Source organism: Quercus robur, chromosome 4 (assembly GCF_932294415.1).
Source record: "Quercus robur chromosome 4, dhQueRobu3.1, whole genome shotgun sequence".
NCBI lineage: Eukaryota > Viridiplantae > Streptophyta > Magnoliopsida > Fagales > Fagaceae > Quercus > Quercus robur.
Window position 1 is genome coordinate 49,073,644 of NC_065537.1, and position 14,943 is coordinate 49,088,586.

The 14,943-nt window shown below is 32.6% G+C and overlaps 1 protein-coding gene and 1 long non-coding RNA gene across 2 annotated transcripts; both read left to right on the forward strand.

Annotated features, from left to right (window-relative positions):
- The first annotated feature begins 1,810 nt into the window (after window positions 1–1,810).
- LOC126722094 (uncharacterized) lies at window positions 1,811–4,441 on the forward strand. The gene is made up of 7 exons (XM_050425245.1): window positions 1,811–1,846; window positions 2,029–2,201; window positions 2,366–2,441; window positions 3,352–3,438; window positions 4,066–4,146; window positions 4,233–4,265; window positions 4,379–4,441. Exons 1-7 carry the CDS (start codon window positions 1,811–1,813, stop codon window positions 4,439–4,441), a joined length of 549 nt encoding a protein of 182 aa, XP_050281202.1.
- Window positions 4,442–7,808: 3,367 nt separating this feature from the next.
- On the forward strand, window positions 7,809–13,908 carry LOC126722671 (uncharacterized). The gene is made up of 4 exons (XR_007654028.1): window positions 7,809–8,166; window positions 12,673–12,762; window positions 13,107–13,364; window positions 13,530–13,908. It is a non-coding gene; the product is annotated as an uncharacterized LOC126722671 (long non-coding RNA).
- The last annotated feature ends 1,035 nt before the right edge of the window (window positions 13,909–14,943 follow it).

Sequence of the window (14,943 nt, forward strand, 5' to 3'; positions counted from 1 at the left end):
GCTCTATTCAGCAATATGGGGTGCCCCTGCATAACTTCCTGAAGTATTTCCCATATTATGTTATTAATTATGAGAGAATGATTTTGTTAAATGCATTGTGAAAAGTTAAAAGCTCTTATGAAAATAAGAAGTTTCTGATGAAAAGAAAGCTGTTCATTAAAGATAAAAGTTTCTGAAGTTCTATTGTGCTTTAAAGATAAAGAATCTAATGAAAATGTTTTAGTGTTCTATAAAGATAAAGTTTCTGATGAAAGTACAGGTTTATGTTTAAAAGTTATCAGATATCTGTTTTTATGAAACGTTAAGTTTTATGACCATGAAAGTTATAGTATTTTATGAGAAGAAGTTTATAAAGAAAAGTTTTCTTATTAGTCAAGATGTTTCTAGTTTAATACAAAATTGCTGATTATCTGATTTAAGTTAAAATAATTATTTTGTAATGAGAATATATACATGGTGACTTTGTAGGAAATGAAAGAAGTTTAATCCGAAATGTTTTGGTAATATTAACCTGATAAGAAAAATGAGAACAATTATTTTCTATGAAGAGCGTGTAAGTTATTATTGTGAATAGTATAAAATACTATGCATGAAAAGTTGTTCTCCTATTCAAATATTCATAGAATGAAATGAAATGATTTACATGCATCCTTATTAAATTCTCATATATCTTACCTTTACTGAGCTGTGTAGCTCACCCCTTCCACTCTTTCAGTTAGCAGGTTTTATTTTGGAGCAGAGAGAGCCTTAGTTGAGTTTTGGAAGGAGCTGGTTTTAGTTTTATATGTATAGATCCTAAATTAGCAATATGATTTTTAGATTTGTAAGAGGGAAGCTTTTGTAAAAGTTTTGGAAAAAGTTAGGTTGGTTCTTGTTAATATCAAGTTTAGGTTTGATATTAGCATGCCGGTCATGGTCACAAATCCAAGTATCGGGTTTGGGGCGTGACAAAACCTCTAATATGTGTTGCATTAATATTATGTGTTTGTCCGTGTTGTTTCACTATTATGTTTTTTTTTTTTTTTCAATTATAATTCTTTTTAAAATTTAATATGATTCAGTACTATTGAAGTGACAAATGCTTTTGAAGATAGTGGATGGGAAACCATAGATCATGTGCATGTCAAAAGATTGATGATTTAGCATTCAAACCCAGAAACCATTTCTAAGGCATGAATTTGGCTTCAAGCTAAACAAATCTGACAGATAGTCTGGCCAAGAACTTTTTTATTATTGAAGGGTAAGGTGATCTTTTTTGTTTTTGGTGGATTATATATCTGACAAACACATGAAAAACTTTGAATTCCTGCTGATTTTGATTGAATGAATGGCTACTGACTACATCATTCATCTGAAACTGATCTAGAGTAAGATAAGCACCCTACATGATGTATGAAAGATGAGAGACAAAGAAGAGTAAAATGTAATTATAGTTCGACCATACACGTTGAAAGAAAAAAAAAAGGGAAATTTCAATTACAACTGTACATGATTACCTTTCAAAATTGTGAATGACATTAATGCTTTCTCTGTACGATGCTATTAGCAGTACATTAATGATATTGTCAAGATCATCAAGTGAATTTACAAATTTGATTTTTCTGTGTTCTTTTTTCAGCTATACTTGCCTGGAATCAGTCTACAGGATTTGTATATGCTTACTATGTGCTTTGTATAATATCTTTTATTCTAAGTCAAGGGAGTATTTTTTGCATTGCTATTGCTTATATGGTAAGAGTTATTCCTTAGTGATTGATAATCATGAATAGGGAATATTGGGGGGTCTCATTTTCCCATCTTTTGCAGGCGGATGTTGTTGAAGAGAATAAGAGGGCAGCAGCTTTTAGTTGGATAACAGGCCTTTGTGCTGCTTCGCATGTCTTGGGAAATCTTCTGGCACTTTTTCTCCAAAAAAAGTACGTTTTTCTTGTATGTTGCTGCTTTAGATTCAGCATTAGCCAGATGGCCTTAATTCTGTCAATTTTTCCTCTTGTCAATTCATTTTACCATTTCAGCCTTTTGTTTTAGGTTTCAATAGCTCTCTTGATCTTTTGTCCAGTTTATATGCAACTCTTTCTGGTTGAGACGGTTAAGCTGGCTCCAAAGAGGGACCAAGATTCAGCTTGCTTGACTACGCCAATTAAAATTATCCAGAAACGATACAAATCAATGAAAGATGCTGCTACAATAGTTATGAGTAGGTAATTTTGTCTATAATCGAGACAGCTTAAAATATTCTCATCTTGCATTACGTAAATACCATATCTAAAATCTCTTAGGCAGTCTTTGCAACCAAACCTTTTTAGTTGCAAAACATTATAAATTTTCTCTGTCTGGCTACAAGCGCTTCGTTTTTCTTTTACAGTCCAACATTAAGGGGCATATCTCTGGTTTCTTTCTTCTTTGAGTTGGGAAAGTTTGGCATCAACTTTGTCTTAATGGTATGTTTCTTATTAGTTTGTCATTTTAACAAGCAAATAGATGGTTGCATGCTGCAATTTCCTCTTGGTACCATCATAAAACATCAGATATTTCAAAAATATATATATATATATATAATTTTTTTTTTTTTACTTTTTGACAGACAACATATTCATTCAGCCATTCCAGAGTAGTTTCAGTCAGAATCTTTAAAGCAATTATTTTGAAAAAAAACCTTGTATGCAACAGAAAGGTTCTGTGAGGCTTATTGTTGCCACCAATCTAAATTTGGCCAAAATCCGATTGTCATTATAAATCAGTAATTGGCACATTGTGTGATTTGGGTTGAAAAGCGGAGGAGAAATCAAAGAAAAGGGAGAAAGGGGAAATGCCCTGTAAATGTACCTTGTAGGAGTAGGATTTGTTTGCAATGTGCTTACTCCAAAAATAGACAAAAATAATTTTGATTATAATATAAAACTAAAGATGTCCAGTTTTAAAGGAAATATTTCATAGAACTTATAGAAATAGAATGTGGAAGGACTAGGAGAAAGAGAAATTGGTAGACTTAAGACATGAAGCAGGAGACACTGGAGAGCTTTATTCAGGGGAGTTTGAATTAGAGGAGTCATGACTTGGTTGCTTAACAGTTGTCACAAGCATATGTCTTGAACCCACCAAAGTAATTTGAGAACTTTTGCGCTGAAACCTGTGCAGAAAAAGAAAAGTTTTGAAGCTTCAGACTTGTTAGGGACTACAAAGCCAATGGCTTTCTTATTAATCAATAGTTTAGGATAAGATAGTGCTAGATTTATCTGCTCATAAGATAATTGTAATTTAACCAATCCATGACGTTGAGTAATGATAGTTCGTGAAACAATGTTTTCTTTTTGATTCAATGACATGATGGTTATGCTACTACCTGTGCAGTACTATCTGAAGGCAGCTTTTGGTTTTGACAAAAATGAGTTCTCAGAAATTCTGATGCTTATGGGATTCGGTTCAATTATTTCACAGGTGAAGTGTATTATAGAGCAAAAGTTTCCTTTTATTTACTTAAGAGATTGATATTCCCTTATACTAAAGATGTGAATTATTCTTTAGCCATCAGTCAAGGTAGCATATTAATATCTGCTAGCATGTTATTTTGTTATCTGCTTGGCATATGCCAGAGTTTTTCTCTAAATCCTCTGCTTGGTTGCTTTGAAGTTATCAAAATAAGAATTCTTCCAGTTGGTGTTGTAATGGTTGTTAATTTGTCTTCTGGATAGAAAACAATGCTAAGGCATCGTGGTTATAAAAATGAAACAATTCTTAGGGTTGTTATTCTGTTTTATTGTTTTCCCTCTTAATGAGCACAATATTTTTCATATTTGAAAATTTTTATAATTAAGAAGTTTATTTTATGAGTTCTGGAATTGAGAGTACTGTGCCTCTTAATACTCGATTCCAAATAGCTTATAATCCTTTCAAAGTCTTTGAAAATAAGAGCACTGTCATACTACTGGCATACATGAATTCTCTTTTGTCCAAAATATTCCGTATGATGTTCATGTTAAGCATGTTGTTTTCCTTTATGAAAAATTTAAAATCCTCAAGAAATGCTCTTCCTGTAATATGTTCGGTTTTGTGGTTTGCTTCCAGATGTTGGTGCTTCCACTAATAAATCCATTGGTTGGAGAGAAGGTGATATTGTGCATAGGAATGCTTGCATCAATAGCTTATGTAAGTCGCTAATAGTTTTTACCTTTAATACCCCCAGCACAAATTACAAAAGAGAAGAAAAACTAATGGTTCTTTTTGCTGTGCAGGCATTATTCAATGGCCTTGCATGGGCACCATGGGTATGTACACACTTGATGAATGTTTTATTTAACTCTATTCTAATTTCTAAAGGAAAAATTTCTGACACACAAACACTTGAGCAGAATCTTTTCTTTATTTGATTTTTCTTTAGGCTATTTTGAATTTTATAGTTTCTATTCCTCCTTTTGGAGTTATAAAATCAATCATGTGTTAATCAAGACTTTGTGAAAGTAAAAACTAAAATTTTCCTAAATCTTTTTTATTATTTTCAACTGTGGATACATTTCTCTGTCAGTAACAATGTAACATTACCACAATGCAAGTACCATTCATGGGTGCCACATTTAAAGTGGTAGTTGTCCTTGTAAGACCTGCTGTAAGTATTGGAATCATCAATTCTTTCATAAAATAATATTCAATGTGGTTATTTAGTTCACCTTTTAATTCAAATGATCTTTCAATTTTTCCTGTCAAATTACATGCAGACTTATGCCATTATTTCAAGAGCATCGAGCTCAAACGATCAGGTTTGGAAAATGCCTATGATCCCATTACCTACAGTATTGCATTCCATAGTTCTTGATATTCTTTCTGGAAAATTATGATTTCCACCACCAAAAAAAAAAAAAAAAAACTTCTAATCTTACTTCCAATATAAAGAAAGACCTAGTTTCTGTATTCTCGATATTGTCATACGTAGAGTGAGGCTGCTTAATTAGATAACGTTGTTTGAGGAAAGTTAATGCTATCATCTCATATATCACACTACTCATCTAGACCTGGATGTTTTCTACTTTGTTAGATTGAACTTTGAACTCAGTTGGGAGAAATCAGGTAGATTCATCAACATGTGTTCAGTATGAATCAGATCAGCATGACATAGTAGTGAGTTTTGAGTTTAAAGTGGCAGCTTTCTTGGCAAATTGGTCCAATTATTTTTCTCTTTCGATTTTTTATCTATGGTTATTGAATGAAACTGCTGCATTCACTTGACTGATAGAGAATTTCAAGAGTACGCAAAATGAAAAAGAAATAATAGATATGGGGTTCTCCTGTATCAAAATAACTTGTTCTGTGCTGAGTTACTTCTTGAGCTAAATAAATTACAAAGCACTTGAACTATGGTCACTCCATTGACATGCATGCTCAATTGTTTGTGCAGGGAAAAACACAAGGATTTGTGGCTGGTGTGGAATCATTATCAAGAATCAATTCGTATGTATTGCTAACAATTTAAATTGTTGTTTCAGCATGGTTCTTATCTAGCAGTGCTCCTTTCAACTGCAAAGGTTTCAGTATTATATGCGCATCTATATGCATGGTAAGCACATACCCTTCCCCTTCTCTCTCTCTCTCTCTCAACTAACTCTGAATCTTAATCTCCTCAGATGATTTCTTTATGTTTTGCTTGCTTGCTTGAACCTGGGGCACCTTCAAGCAATAATTCAGAGGATGACATTGAATCACCATTGCTAAGTGAGAGTTGATTGTTTGTCCTAAGCTTATATAAATATTTGGGGTCCCTTGCATAGAGCAATGTTGTAATTGTATTAGAGCAAACAAGCTTCCAATGTGTTTATCCCGTAGAAAGTTCTCTTAAACTTTATGCACCATTGAGCTATAGAGGATGGCATTGAAGCTTCACCTTCAAGTGATATAGTTCATTGTTGTATTTCCCAAGTGTTCTGTAATAGCTTTTATAGGCGGTGATGTCATATTTGGCATCCCTAAAAACACATTCATAGATATAGATGTATATAAATTAAATCCTAGATTTTAAAAAGTTTCAATTAAAAACCTCAAAATTTAAAATTTATACAAATTTGTCCATTCAAAGACTATCATGTAAATATCAAGTGGAATGTTAGTACAAACTAATTCACAAAACAATAGCACTTCTATTAAATTGTATTGTCTATTAGAATTTTTATGTCGTTCTAAAGAATTTTTAGTATGAAAATACAATATGCAATTCACATGAAATTATCAAAGGATTTTGATGTCAAGTAAGTTTTAATTACAATTTATGTTAATTTGTTACTTTTAATTAGTAGTAACTTGTTAGAGATTGATATGAAAAGATTTAGAAAATCCATACTTTAAATTAAAACTTTTTAATATGTATGATTTGATTCAAAACTAACTCCAAATCATAAGGGAAAAATATATAGTTTAAAGTTTAAATTGTTGCAAGAAAAATGTTTGTATGATCTTAAATACTCCCAAGATCAAGACTTATCACTTATGTATTCCAAGAATCTTGTAGTTGTATTTCAATTGACACCTTCAAGTGTTTTCTACTAAGAGGCAAAATTTGCCAAACAATATAATTCTGGAAACATATTAGGCAGATGGCATGCGTTCAAAGTTAATTAGTTAGTTGGACTCCATTTAGAAGTCGAGTACAACAAAATTGACTTCCTAACAAAATCGAGTTTACTATACTTGACTTCCTACCAAAAATTAGTTCTGACATGGATTGAAAAAAAGAGGAAAAAGCCACATAGACTATTGAAAGTCGAGTATAGTAAACTCGACTTCCAGGCTAGTAACTTTCACCACCTACCCGACTTATCTCAGTTATGCGAGCACGATAAAATTTTTTTTAAATGGAACTCGAGTCTATTAAACTCAAGTTCCAATAAATTTTACACCAACCTCAACCATCTTAGATATATATATATATATATATACACTTTTCACCTCCCAACTCACTCAACTCTCACTTCTCACAGCTCTCTCCCACGCCTAAACTCTCCCTTTCACACACATTGATCATTCTACAAATTAAAAAGCTTTTCTTCTTCTTCAATTTGTAGGTAAATATTCAAACCTTTTATTATTATTATTATTATTTTTTGGTTAGACCTGGTGAATATATATACTCACTTTTTCATTTGGTAGACATATATATACATATACCACTTTTATGTTGTTGATGAGTAATGTAGTGTTATTATTATTATTATTATTATTGTTTTTTGTATTTGTTATTTGTGCTTTGTAATGGGTTGGTATTTTAAATATACAATGGGTCTTTCTTTGTAATGTGTTGTTATGTATAATGCGAATGAATGGGTAACATGTTTATTTGCAATGTGTTGTAATGTGTAACGAATATTAATTTTTTAAAATTAGCGACCATGTTTGGCAAATTTTGCCCCACTAAGACATCAAAAGTTTAAAGCATCTTTCTCCCAACAATCAAAATTATTAACCCAAAAAAAAAAAAAATAGAGGAAGAAGAAAAAAAAAGAAGAAGATGTAAGTTGAAATTTGAGTTATGATGTCATGGAATGGCTATGGTTTTCAAATTTAACATTCAACTATTATGGTTTAATATGCTCAAATCTAAGTTAAAATTAGTTTGATTCTGATTCACGTTTAAAATTTTTCCAAATTTAGAAAATCGAAAACCCAAAAAAAAAAAAAAAAAGTATTAACCCGAAATTAAATCGACCCAAACACCAACCCGCCCGTCACCCGGTTGCCCTTTCAGTCTTTCACGGACACTAATCTAATTTCTAAGCGCCCAAAAAGTATCAGAAACACAACACAAACAGATGAGATAAACTGATAGCAGATTGGCATAGTTGAGAGAGCTTATAGTTTGCCATGAAACCTTAAAAAAGCAGCCATGGAACAAGCTCTCTCTTCCTCAACCATAATCTCTACAACACAAATATTTCCACTCAAACCTCTCAAAACCCATCTCCAAACTCCAACCATAAACCTCAAATTCTCCATTTCTCCAAAGAAAAACAACCACCTTCATCTTTCTTCTTTTTCTTCTTCTTCTCTATGTTTCTCTAATAAAGCATGATTGTGATATGTATTTTGCAGCTTGAAGACAAATGCTTCCATATGGTGTAGGTGTACCAGGTGTATTATCTGTTCAGCTAGATAAGAATTTTGAGTCAGAGAATAAGGATTATGGAGGTTTGTACGTTTTTCAAATAATATCTTTGTGTGTTTTTTTAATGTTTGATCAGATATAACATGCTCCACATCTTTTCTACCTTGCAACTTCACTTCTCTTCAAGCATTGTATCCAGTGATATCTTGATCTCGGAGATATATTGCAAATTATTAACTTTGACTGTTTCTTTCTTTTCTTTTTAATAATTTCTATTTGAAAGGCCTCTGTGTCAAGAAAGTGTATAGCTGCAGCACCATGTAACTTATGCTAGTATATTTGTGTCAGTGTCATAACAAATACATGTTTTAGAGATTCTAATCCTTAATCAACCAAAATGTTTATGTGATTTCACTGTATGAGATGACCTCTCAAGTAATTTAGTTATGTAAATAAAGCAATTATCTTTAGATGTTTTATTAATTTGAGCTGGATTTTAGTGGAGGGGTAAATTCTATGTCATTGTAGATGGCCAGTCTTTGAGGCAGCTAAAGGAAAGTTGTATAGTCCGGTAGCAGCCATGTGTCTTTTCCTTGAAAGTGGAAGACTTTTTGTTGAGTAGCAAAATGGGCTTTATAGTGGCTGCAGTTCTTTGTGGCAGAGATGAGTCTTTTCCTTGGTTAGAATCATGCATTGGGCTTGGGAACACTTTGTAGTGTATAGCAGTTGTGATTCTAGAGTTTGTGGCGGAGCATGGCTTTGCAACAGAAAGCACACAATGTCAATTAATGACTTATAAAAGTGGACAGAGTTTGATACTGTCTGTGAAGGTTGCTAAGTGAGCTTTAGCACAAGGGAAATCTCAAGGAAGTAATTCCTGATCATATTTTATTGTCAAGCTCAATGAGAAAGTTGCTGATGGAATTGGTCATTCAAAGGGAAGTATTATGTCAGTTACACTGAGACATGCAGTTGTTAGTAGAATTGTACAATATATGAAGTATTAGCTATAGCCATGAGAAGTATACCCATGAAACTTTAACCATATGGCTTGCAGAAGGTTTAACAAAATGAGCAGATTAGGAAGGTATCTAATGCTGGGGTAAGAAAGAGGTAAGTATAGCCAATCTTGTCACAAAAACTGTCATGCAAAGTTGCTAGAAGTCTTGAGCGAGGAGAAAAGAATCAGATGCATTGAGAAAGAGAGATTCCCAATGTATCTATGTGAGGGGTGAGACTGAAAAAGGTAGGGTCCAACTTATTATATTCTTAAATGGAATTCATCCAACTGGATGGAGTTAAGGTGCAGGTTATAACTTTAAATGGGTCAGAAGATTCAAATGCTACTGAGGAAAGTAAATTGCTTACTCCTTGTTCTTGGACATCTATTTTGGAAAGCCATGGGAAAAGAAATTATATTCCATAGACCCCAAAAAGTGATGTTTAACGTTATAGTGACATGTATGGTGGTGCATTTCTCTAATACTCGCTATTAACTTTGATAACAACTAGTTTATGTCAGAAAATGGCTTCAGGTCTGGTTCTTGTGTATTGATTAAGGCTCATCTTTAAATTGAAGTTCATGTATAAAAGGTGGTTTTGGCATATATTTTACAACATGCATGAAGTTTTAAGGAAAAGGGGGTAAGGCTGCCTACCTACCATGACCTCTCCTAGAATCCGCAATAGTGGGAGCTTTGTGCACTGGGTACGACCATGAAGTCTTAAGAAACTCTGTTGTTGGTTACTCAAGCAAATGAGGAGGAGGTATGCAATGCTGGAATTGGTGAAGATATTACAAGAACATAATAAAATTGTTGTACCTAGTGCACAAAACTCCTACTTTTGTGGGGTTTAGGAGAGGTGATTGGTAGGCAACCTTAGTGCCTTACACCCAATTTTATTTTGGAGAGCTTGATTCCTAGACTCAAGTTTGCAACTTGTCACTTTGGGTGGAAGGCACTTGCTATTGCACTAAGGCCCAACCTCTTTGTTAAATTACCGATTCTCCTAAAAGTTTAAGCTATTAGGAAATGGTGAATTTAATCACTTAACCATAATTCTAATGCTCCCCCTTACGCGTCGGCCTAAACTTCCCCTTAATAAGTGAGGGCTCAACACGTGGGAATTTAAAATTTTAAATCTGAGAGAGACTGAAGACAAGGATCGAATTTAGGATCTCTTACTCTAATACTATGTTAAATTACCGATTCTCCAAAAAGCTTAAGCTGTTATGAAATGGTGAATTTAATCACTTAACCGTAATTCTAATGCTCTCTTTAGATAGCATAATAATTAACAATAGTTTTATTTTCAATTCTTAATCCAATTGCTCTGAAACATGCCTTAGCCAAGATGGTTACTGGCTAGTCCAACTTGGTTAATGATGATCAGATGATGTAAGTGAGACTGTCAAGATGATTTGTTGTGTGAGACAGAGATCTTCAATGGTTAATGCGAGGCATATTTGGTGCTAGTTAAGGTCTGTATGAGGGAGTGACTGACATCAGCCACCCCAACAAAAGCAAAAATATATAATTTATTGAAAGCCTGTATTTTGTGCTTTGTGATAATGTACTAATCTTTATCGGTGGACAATGCTTGAGGGTAGGTATCTAGGTGATATTATACTCTAAGCAGTCCCATTTAATATAATATTTTTCATTACATGATTAAGAAATTTTATAGTATTACTTGTCAAACATTATTTATTTATTTTTTTTTTATTTTTACAAATTTTGAACATTTTGGAACTTCTTAAAAAAACCTCATACAGTGTGATGGACTCCGGTTCTATTAAGTGCCATAAGAACAGTAGGGGAAACAATCTACTTTGAGGCTGGCCAGCCTCCTAAAATAAGAGGGAGGGGGTGGGGAGACATTTGAGTGAGAATTATTCTGAGATTCTTATATCGAATACAAAACCTACATAAATAGCCAACACCTCTCCTACCTCATTGAAAAGACTAATAGGAATGATAACCAATCTATTTTCTACTTTATCTCCCAAGTCCAAGGAACTACTCTTCATTATTATTTGATAAAACCACAGCAAAACATGGCAAAAAAAATTTAATCTATCTAATCTATTTCGGTACTAAACATGCAAAAATTGCAGCCAACCTTGTGACATTGCTTGCTGCCTGGCTCATATCACAGTGTTTTCACCTGCTCTGATACATTCACCAGTGAGGTGAACATACCAAGCACATTAGGTTATATCTTTTGTTAAGGACCTAGTCCTATAGAAACCATTAACTTTTTCAGTTTAGGATTTTAATGACATGTTATCACCTAGTGTAAATAGCTGGTTAGAGGATTGGTCGAGTATTTGATAGAACTTGGGAGATTCTAGCCTTTTGCCCTTAATTTTTAAAAAATTTAGCAATATGCCCCTATTTCGAAACTATATGGGGATATGCCCCTGTTTCGATACTCGATTACCTTAAAATCGAGTTTCAATGAAATACTCGATTCGTAGAAAATCGAGTTATGCCCGATCAAACTTTAAAAAAAAAAAAAAAAAAAAAAAAAAAAAAATGCATGGAACTCAATTTTACGGAAGTCGAGTTCCAAAACGCCACTATAGGGCTTTAAAACGTCACTATAGGGCTCCTTGAACCTGTTATGGGGACTCATAAAAAATTTTTTGCAGAAAAAACGCTGCTATAGGGATTTAAAACGTCACTATAGGGCTCCTGAACGGGGCGATGACCCTTACAAAAAATTTTGCAGGAAAACGTTGCTATAGGGCTTTAAAATGTCACTATAGAGCTTAAAAACGCCACTATAGGGCTCCCTAAATATAGGATGATCATACTTGTAAAAATTTTTGCATTGAACTCGATTTCCTGAAACTTGAGTTCCGTGCAATTTTTTTTTTTTTTTTTTTTTTTTTTTTTTTTTTTTTTTTTTTTTTTTTAAGTTTGATCGGGCATAACTCGATTTTCTATAAATTGAGTATTTAATTGAACTCGATTTTAGGATTATCGAGTATCGAAACAGGGGCACGCCCCTATATAGTTTGCAAACAGAGGCATATTGCCAATTTTTTTAAAAATTAAGGGTAAAATGCCAGAATCTCCATAGAACTTGACGGCTTGCAGAATAGACATTATCTGTTAACTATTAGAGTAAATTCTGAAACCTTCCTCAATAGAGCGACTGACTGATGCCATGTTTACCAAGTGCTAGAGTACTTGTTTATTTATGTTTTCATCATGCTTCTGTTAGTTAGCTTAAGCATGTTTTATTATTATGGAGAGAAAATCTTCTAATGTTAAGTGGAATATGTCATTACTCTACAAGTTTTTTTTTTTAATAAGTTTTACACTTCAATTTTTTATTTTTTTGGATAAGGCTTACTCTTAAATGTTTTCTCAGTGGAAAATATGCAAATGATGATTTAATAACTGGATTACTATTGTTGTTATATGGGGTTAGAATAAACTATTGATATTATTAATCTTGATTTGTTCTTAATAAGAGGCCAATTCCCAATGAATCATTTCAATGTCATTCAGATTATATCTTTAGTTTACCATTGCAACAATTCTTTCCATTGTAGAGTAAACAAGCTGTATTTTCAGGTAATAATCTACAGAGTTCCACAGATCTGCCAGATCCTTCAGAAGCAAGTCAAACAACCCCTATAAAAACAAAGAAACTATTCGTTACAGGTATGTTGCAAGACTCTGAGTTTGAATTCTTTGCTTGTAAATTTCATATTTTCGAAGACCACTTTTATGAAATAATTCAAGATTCTTATTTATGAAATATGCATGCTTGTTCTACTATAATGGTTTTCTAATTATGCTTTTTTGAGTTTTACCTGATTAACATGTGGTTCTATTTAGTCTTTGGAGATTCCCTGGACCATGCCATGGTTTCCTCTTATGAGATCATAATGTATTCCTTGTAGTTTCCATTCTGAAATCCAAAAGTTCTCCAGTCCAGCAACTTTATTTCTCCCTCTTTTTTTATTCACAAATGACAGTGATTTACAATCTTGATTTAAAAACAGGGCTGTCATTTTACACATCTGAGAAAACCTTACGTGCTGCATTTGAAGGCTTTGGTGAGCTTGTTGAAGGGATGTTTGCATTTCCATGCTCATAAATGACATGTTTCATTAGCAAGGGTATACCGTTGCTGATGCACTGCTTCCTCAACAGTTAAAATTATAATGGACAAAATTTCCGAAAGGTCCAAAGGTTATGCATTTATAGAGTACACAACAGAGGAGGCTGCTAGTGCAGCACTCAAAGAGATGAATGGCAAGGTAAGTTTTCTTCCATTACGAATCTTCCTTGTATTTTTCTTGTGCTTAATGTTCAAGCACGGGTTTGTTTTCCTTAAGCTTTGGTTCATAATTGTAGATAAAACAAATATAACACTCTGAGTAAGAGAAAGGGTCATCTCTCTATTTTGTTCCTGGTTCTTGCAGATTATTAATGGCTGGATGATAGTTGTTGATGTTGCCAAGACTAATCCACCAAGATACAGCAGGGGTCGCCCCAGATAGGAATTTTGACAAGAGAACGATTACTGATCCACTGTCTTCAAGATCAAGCAAGATATTCAGGCTACTGCTCTCAAGGCGTTGGACTATTCTCATACTGCCACCTAAATTTTGTTCGATGAGTACCTGCAAGAGGCAAGAGCCTCTATCAGCTCCAGATCTTCAAGTAAAGTAGTAGTCGTTCACATTGAGTTTTTTAGTCATTAATATATTATGGAGACTCTCTCATATATATAAATATATATATAGGCAGAAACTTGTAGTCTGAAATTCTATTATGTTGCATGCTTTTAGAAGGGGGAAATGAAATGCCTTTTACTCGGAGATGAGGAATACACTAGTCTTGTATTATGCTAAAGCATTGAAGCAAATATTTTTTTAGTCATGCGACATTGAGGTTTGGGGAGATGACATTCCACCCCAAAATTGAAGGGAAAAAATATTTAAAAAAATACATAATTAAAAATAGGGGTAATTTTACTCCCTTTCCTTGAGTTTAAGGAGATGACACTCTACCCCAAATTTGAAGGGAAAAAAACACTTCCCTCTTTTACATCCATTTGATCAATTTTTGTTAAATTAATATTAAAAATGTTATGTACTAACTCACTATTTGCTTAATGCCATGTTTCCAAAATTATCCTCCATTTAAAAATTAAAATTCTTTGTTTTAGAATTTAAATTAAAGTACATTTTAAAATTTTTAGTATGACTTTTGTTTTGTTTTTGTTTTTTTTTTTTTTCAACGTGTTATGGAGAGATTTGTCGTTGTAGGTGTTTTGGTACTTACTAAATATTGCATTTTTATTTTAAATTTACCAATTATATTTTTACTAACCATGATTAAACTTTTGTAAAGTTTCTTAAGGAAATTTAAAATATTTTATTACTAATATAATTAAAAGGGGGTGTTAATTTCTTCAAATTTGAATGGAGAGGAGTGTAATTACCCAAAAAATAATTCTATCAATATTTGAATTTATTTGACTTTATATATATATATATATATATATTCCTAATCATGCATGTTTAAATATTCTATGGGAAACAAAGTTTCTTTCCAAATTAGTTTGAAGAAACTCTTCAAACTTCTCATATATTTTTCTTTTTCTTTTTTGGGTAAATTTTGAAAATTTAACCATTTAATTTCATGTCCCTTATGTTATTAACATGCATATCAAATTTTGTTTAAATTAGATGTTAATTATTATTCAATCAATAAACTTATTTGTTATACATAATTTTAGATCACAAAAATTTGAAATTTTAACATTTGTTTATAACATAGCAATTAATCTTTAATTTTCAAATTTTAAAGTTTGTTATAGAAATTTTGCAA

Coding starts and splice junctions, on each gene's coding strand:
- LOC126722094 (XM_050425245.1), top strand. CDS start 1,811: ATGTTGTTGAAGAGAATAAGAGGGCAGCAGCTTTTA. Junction 1,847..2,028: donor TAAGAGGGCAGCAGCTTTTA/GTTGGATAACAG, acceptor CTTTTGTTTTAG/GTTTCAATAGCTCTCTTGAT. Junction 3,439..4,065: donor TCGGTTCAATTATTTCACAG/GTGAAGTGTATT, acceptor GTTTGCTTCCAG/ATGTTGGTGCTTCCACTAAT.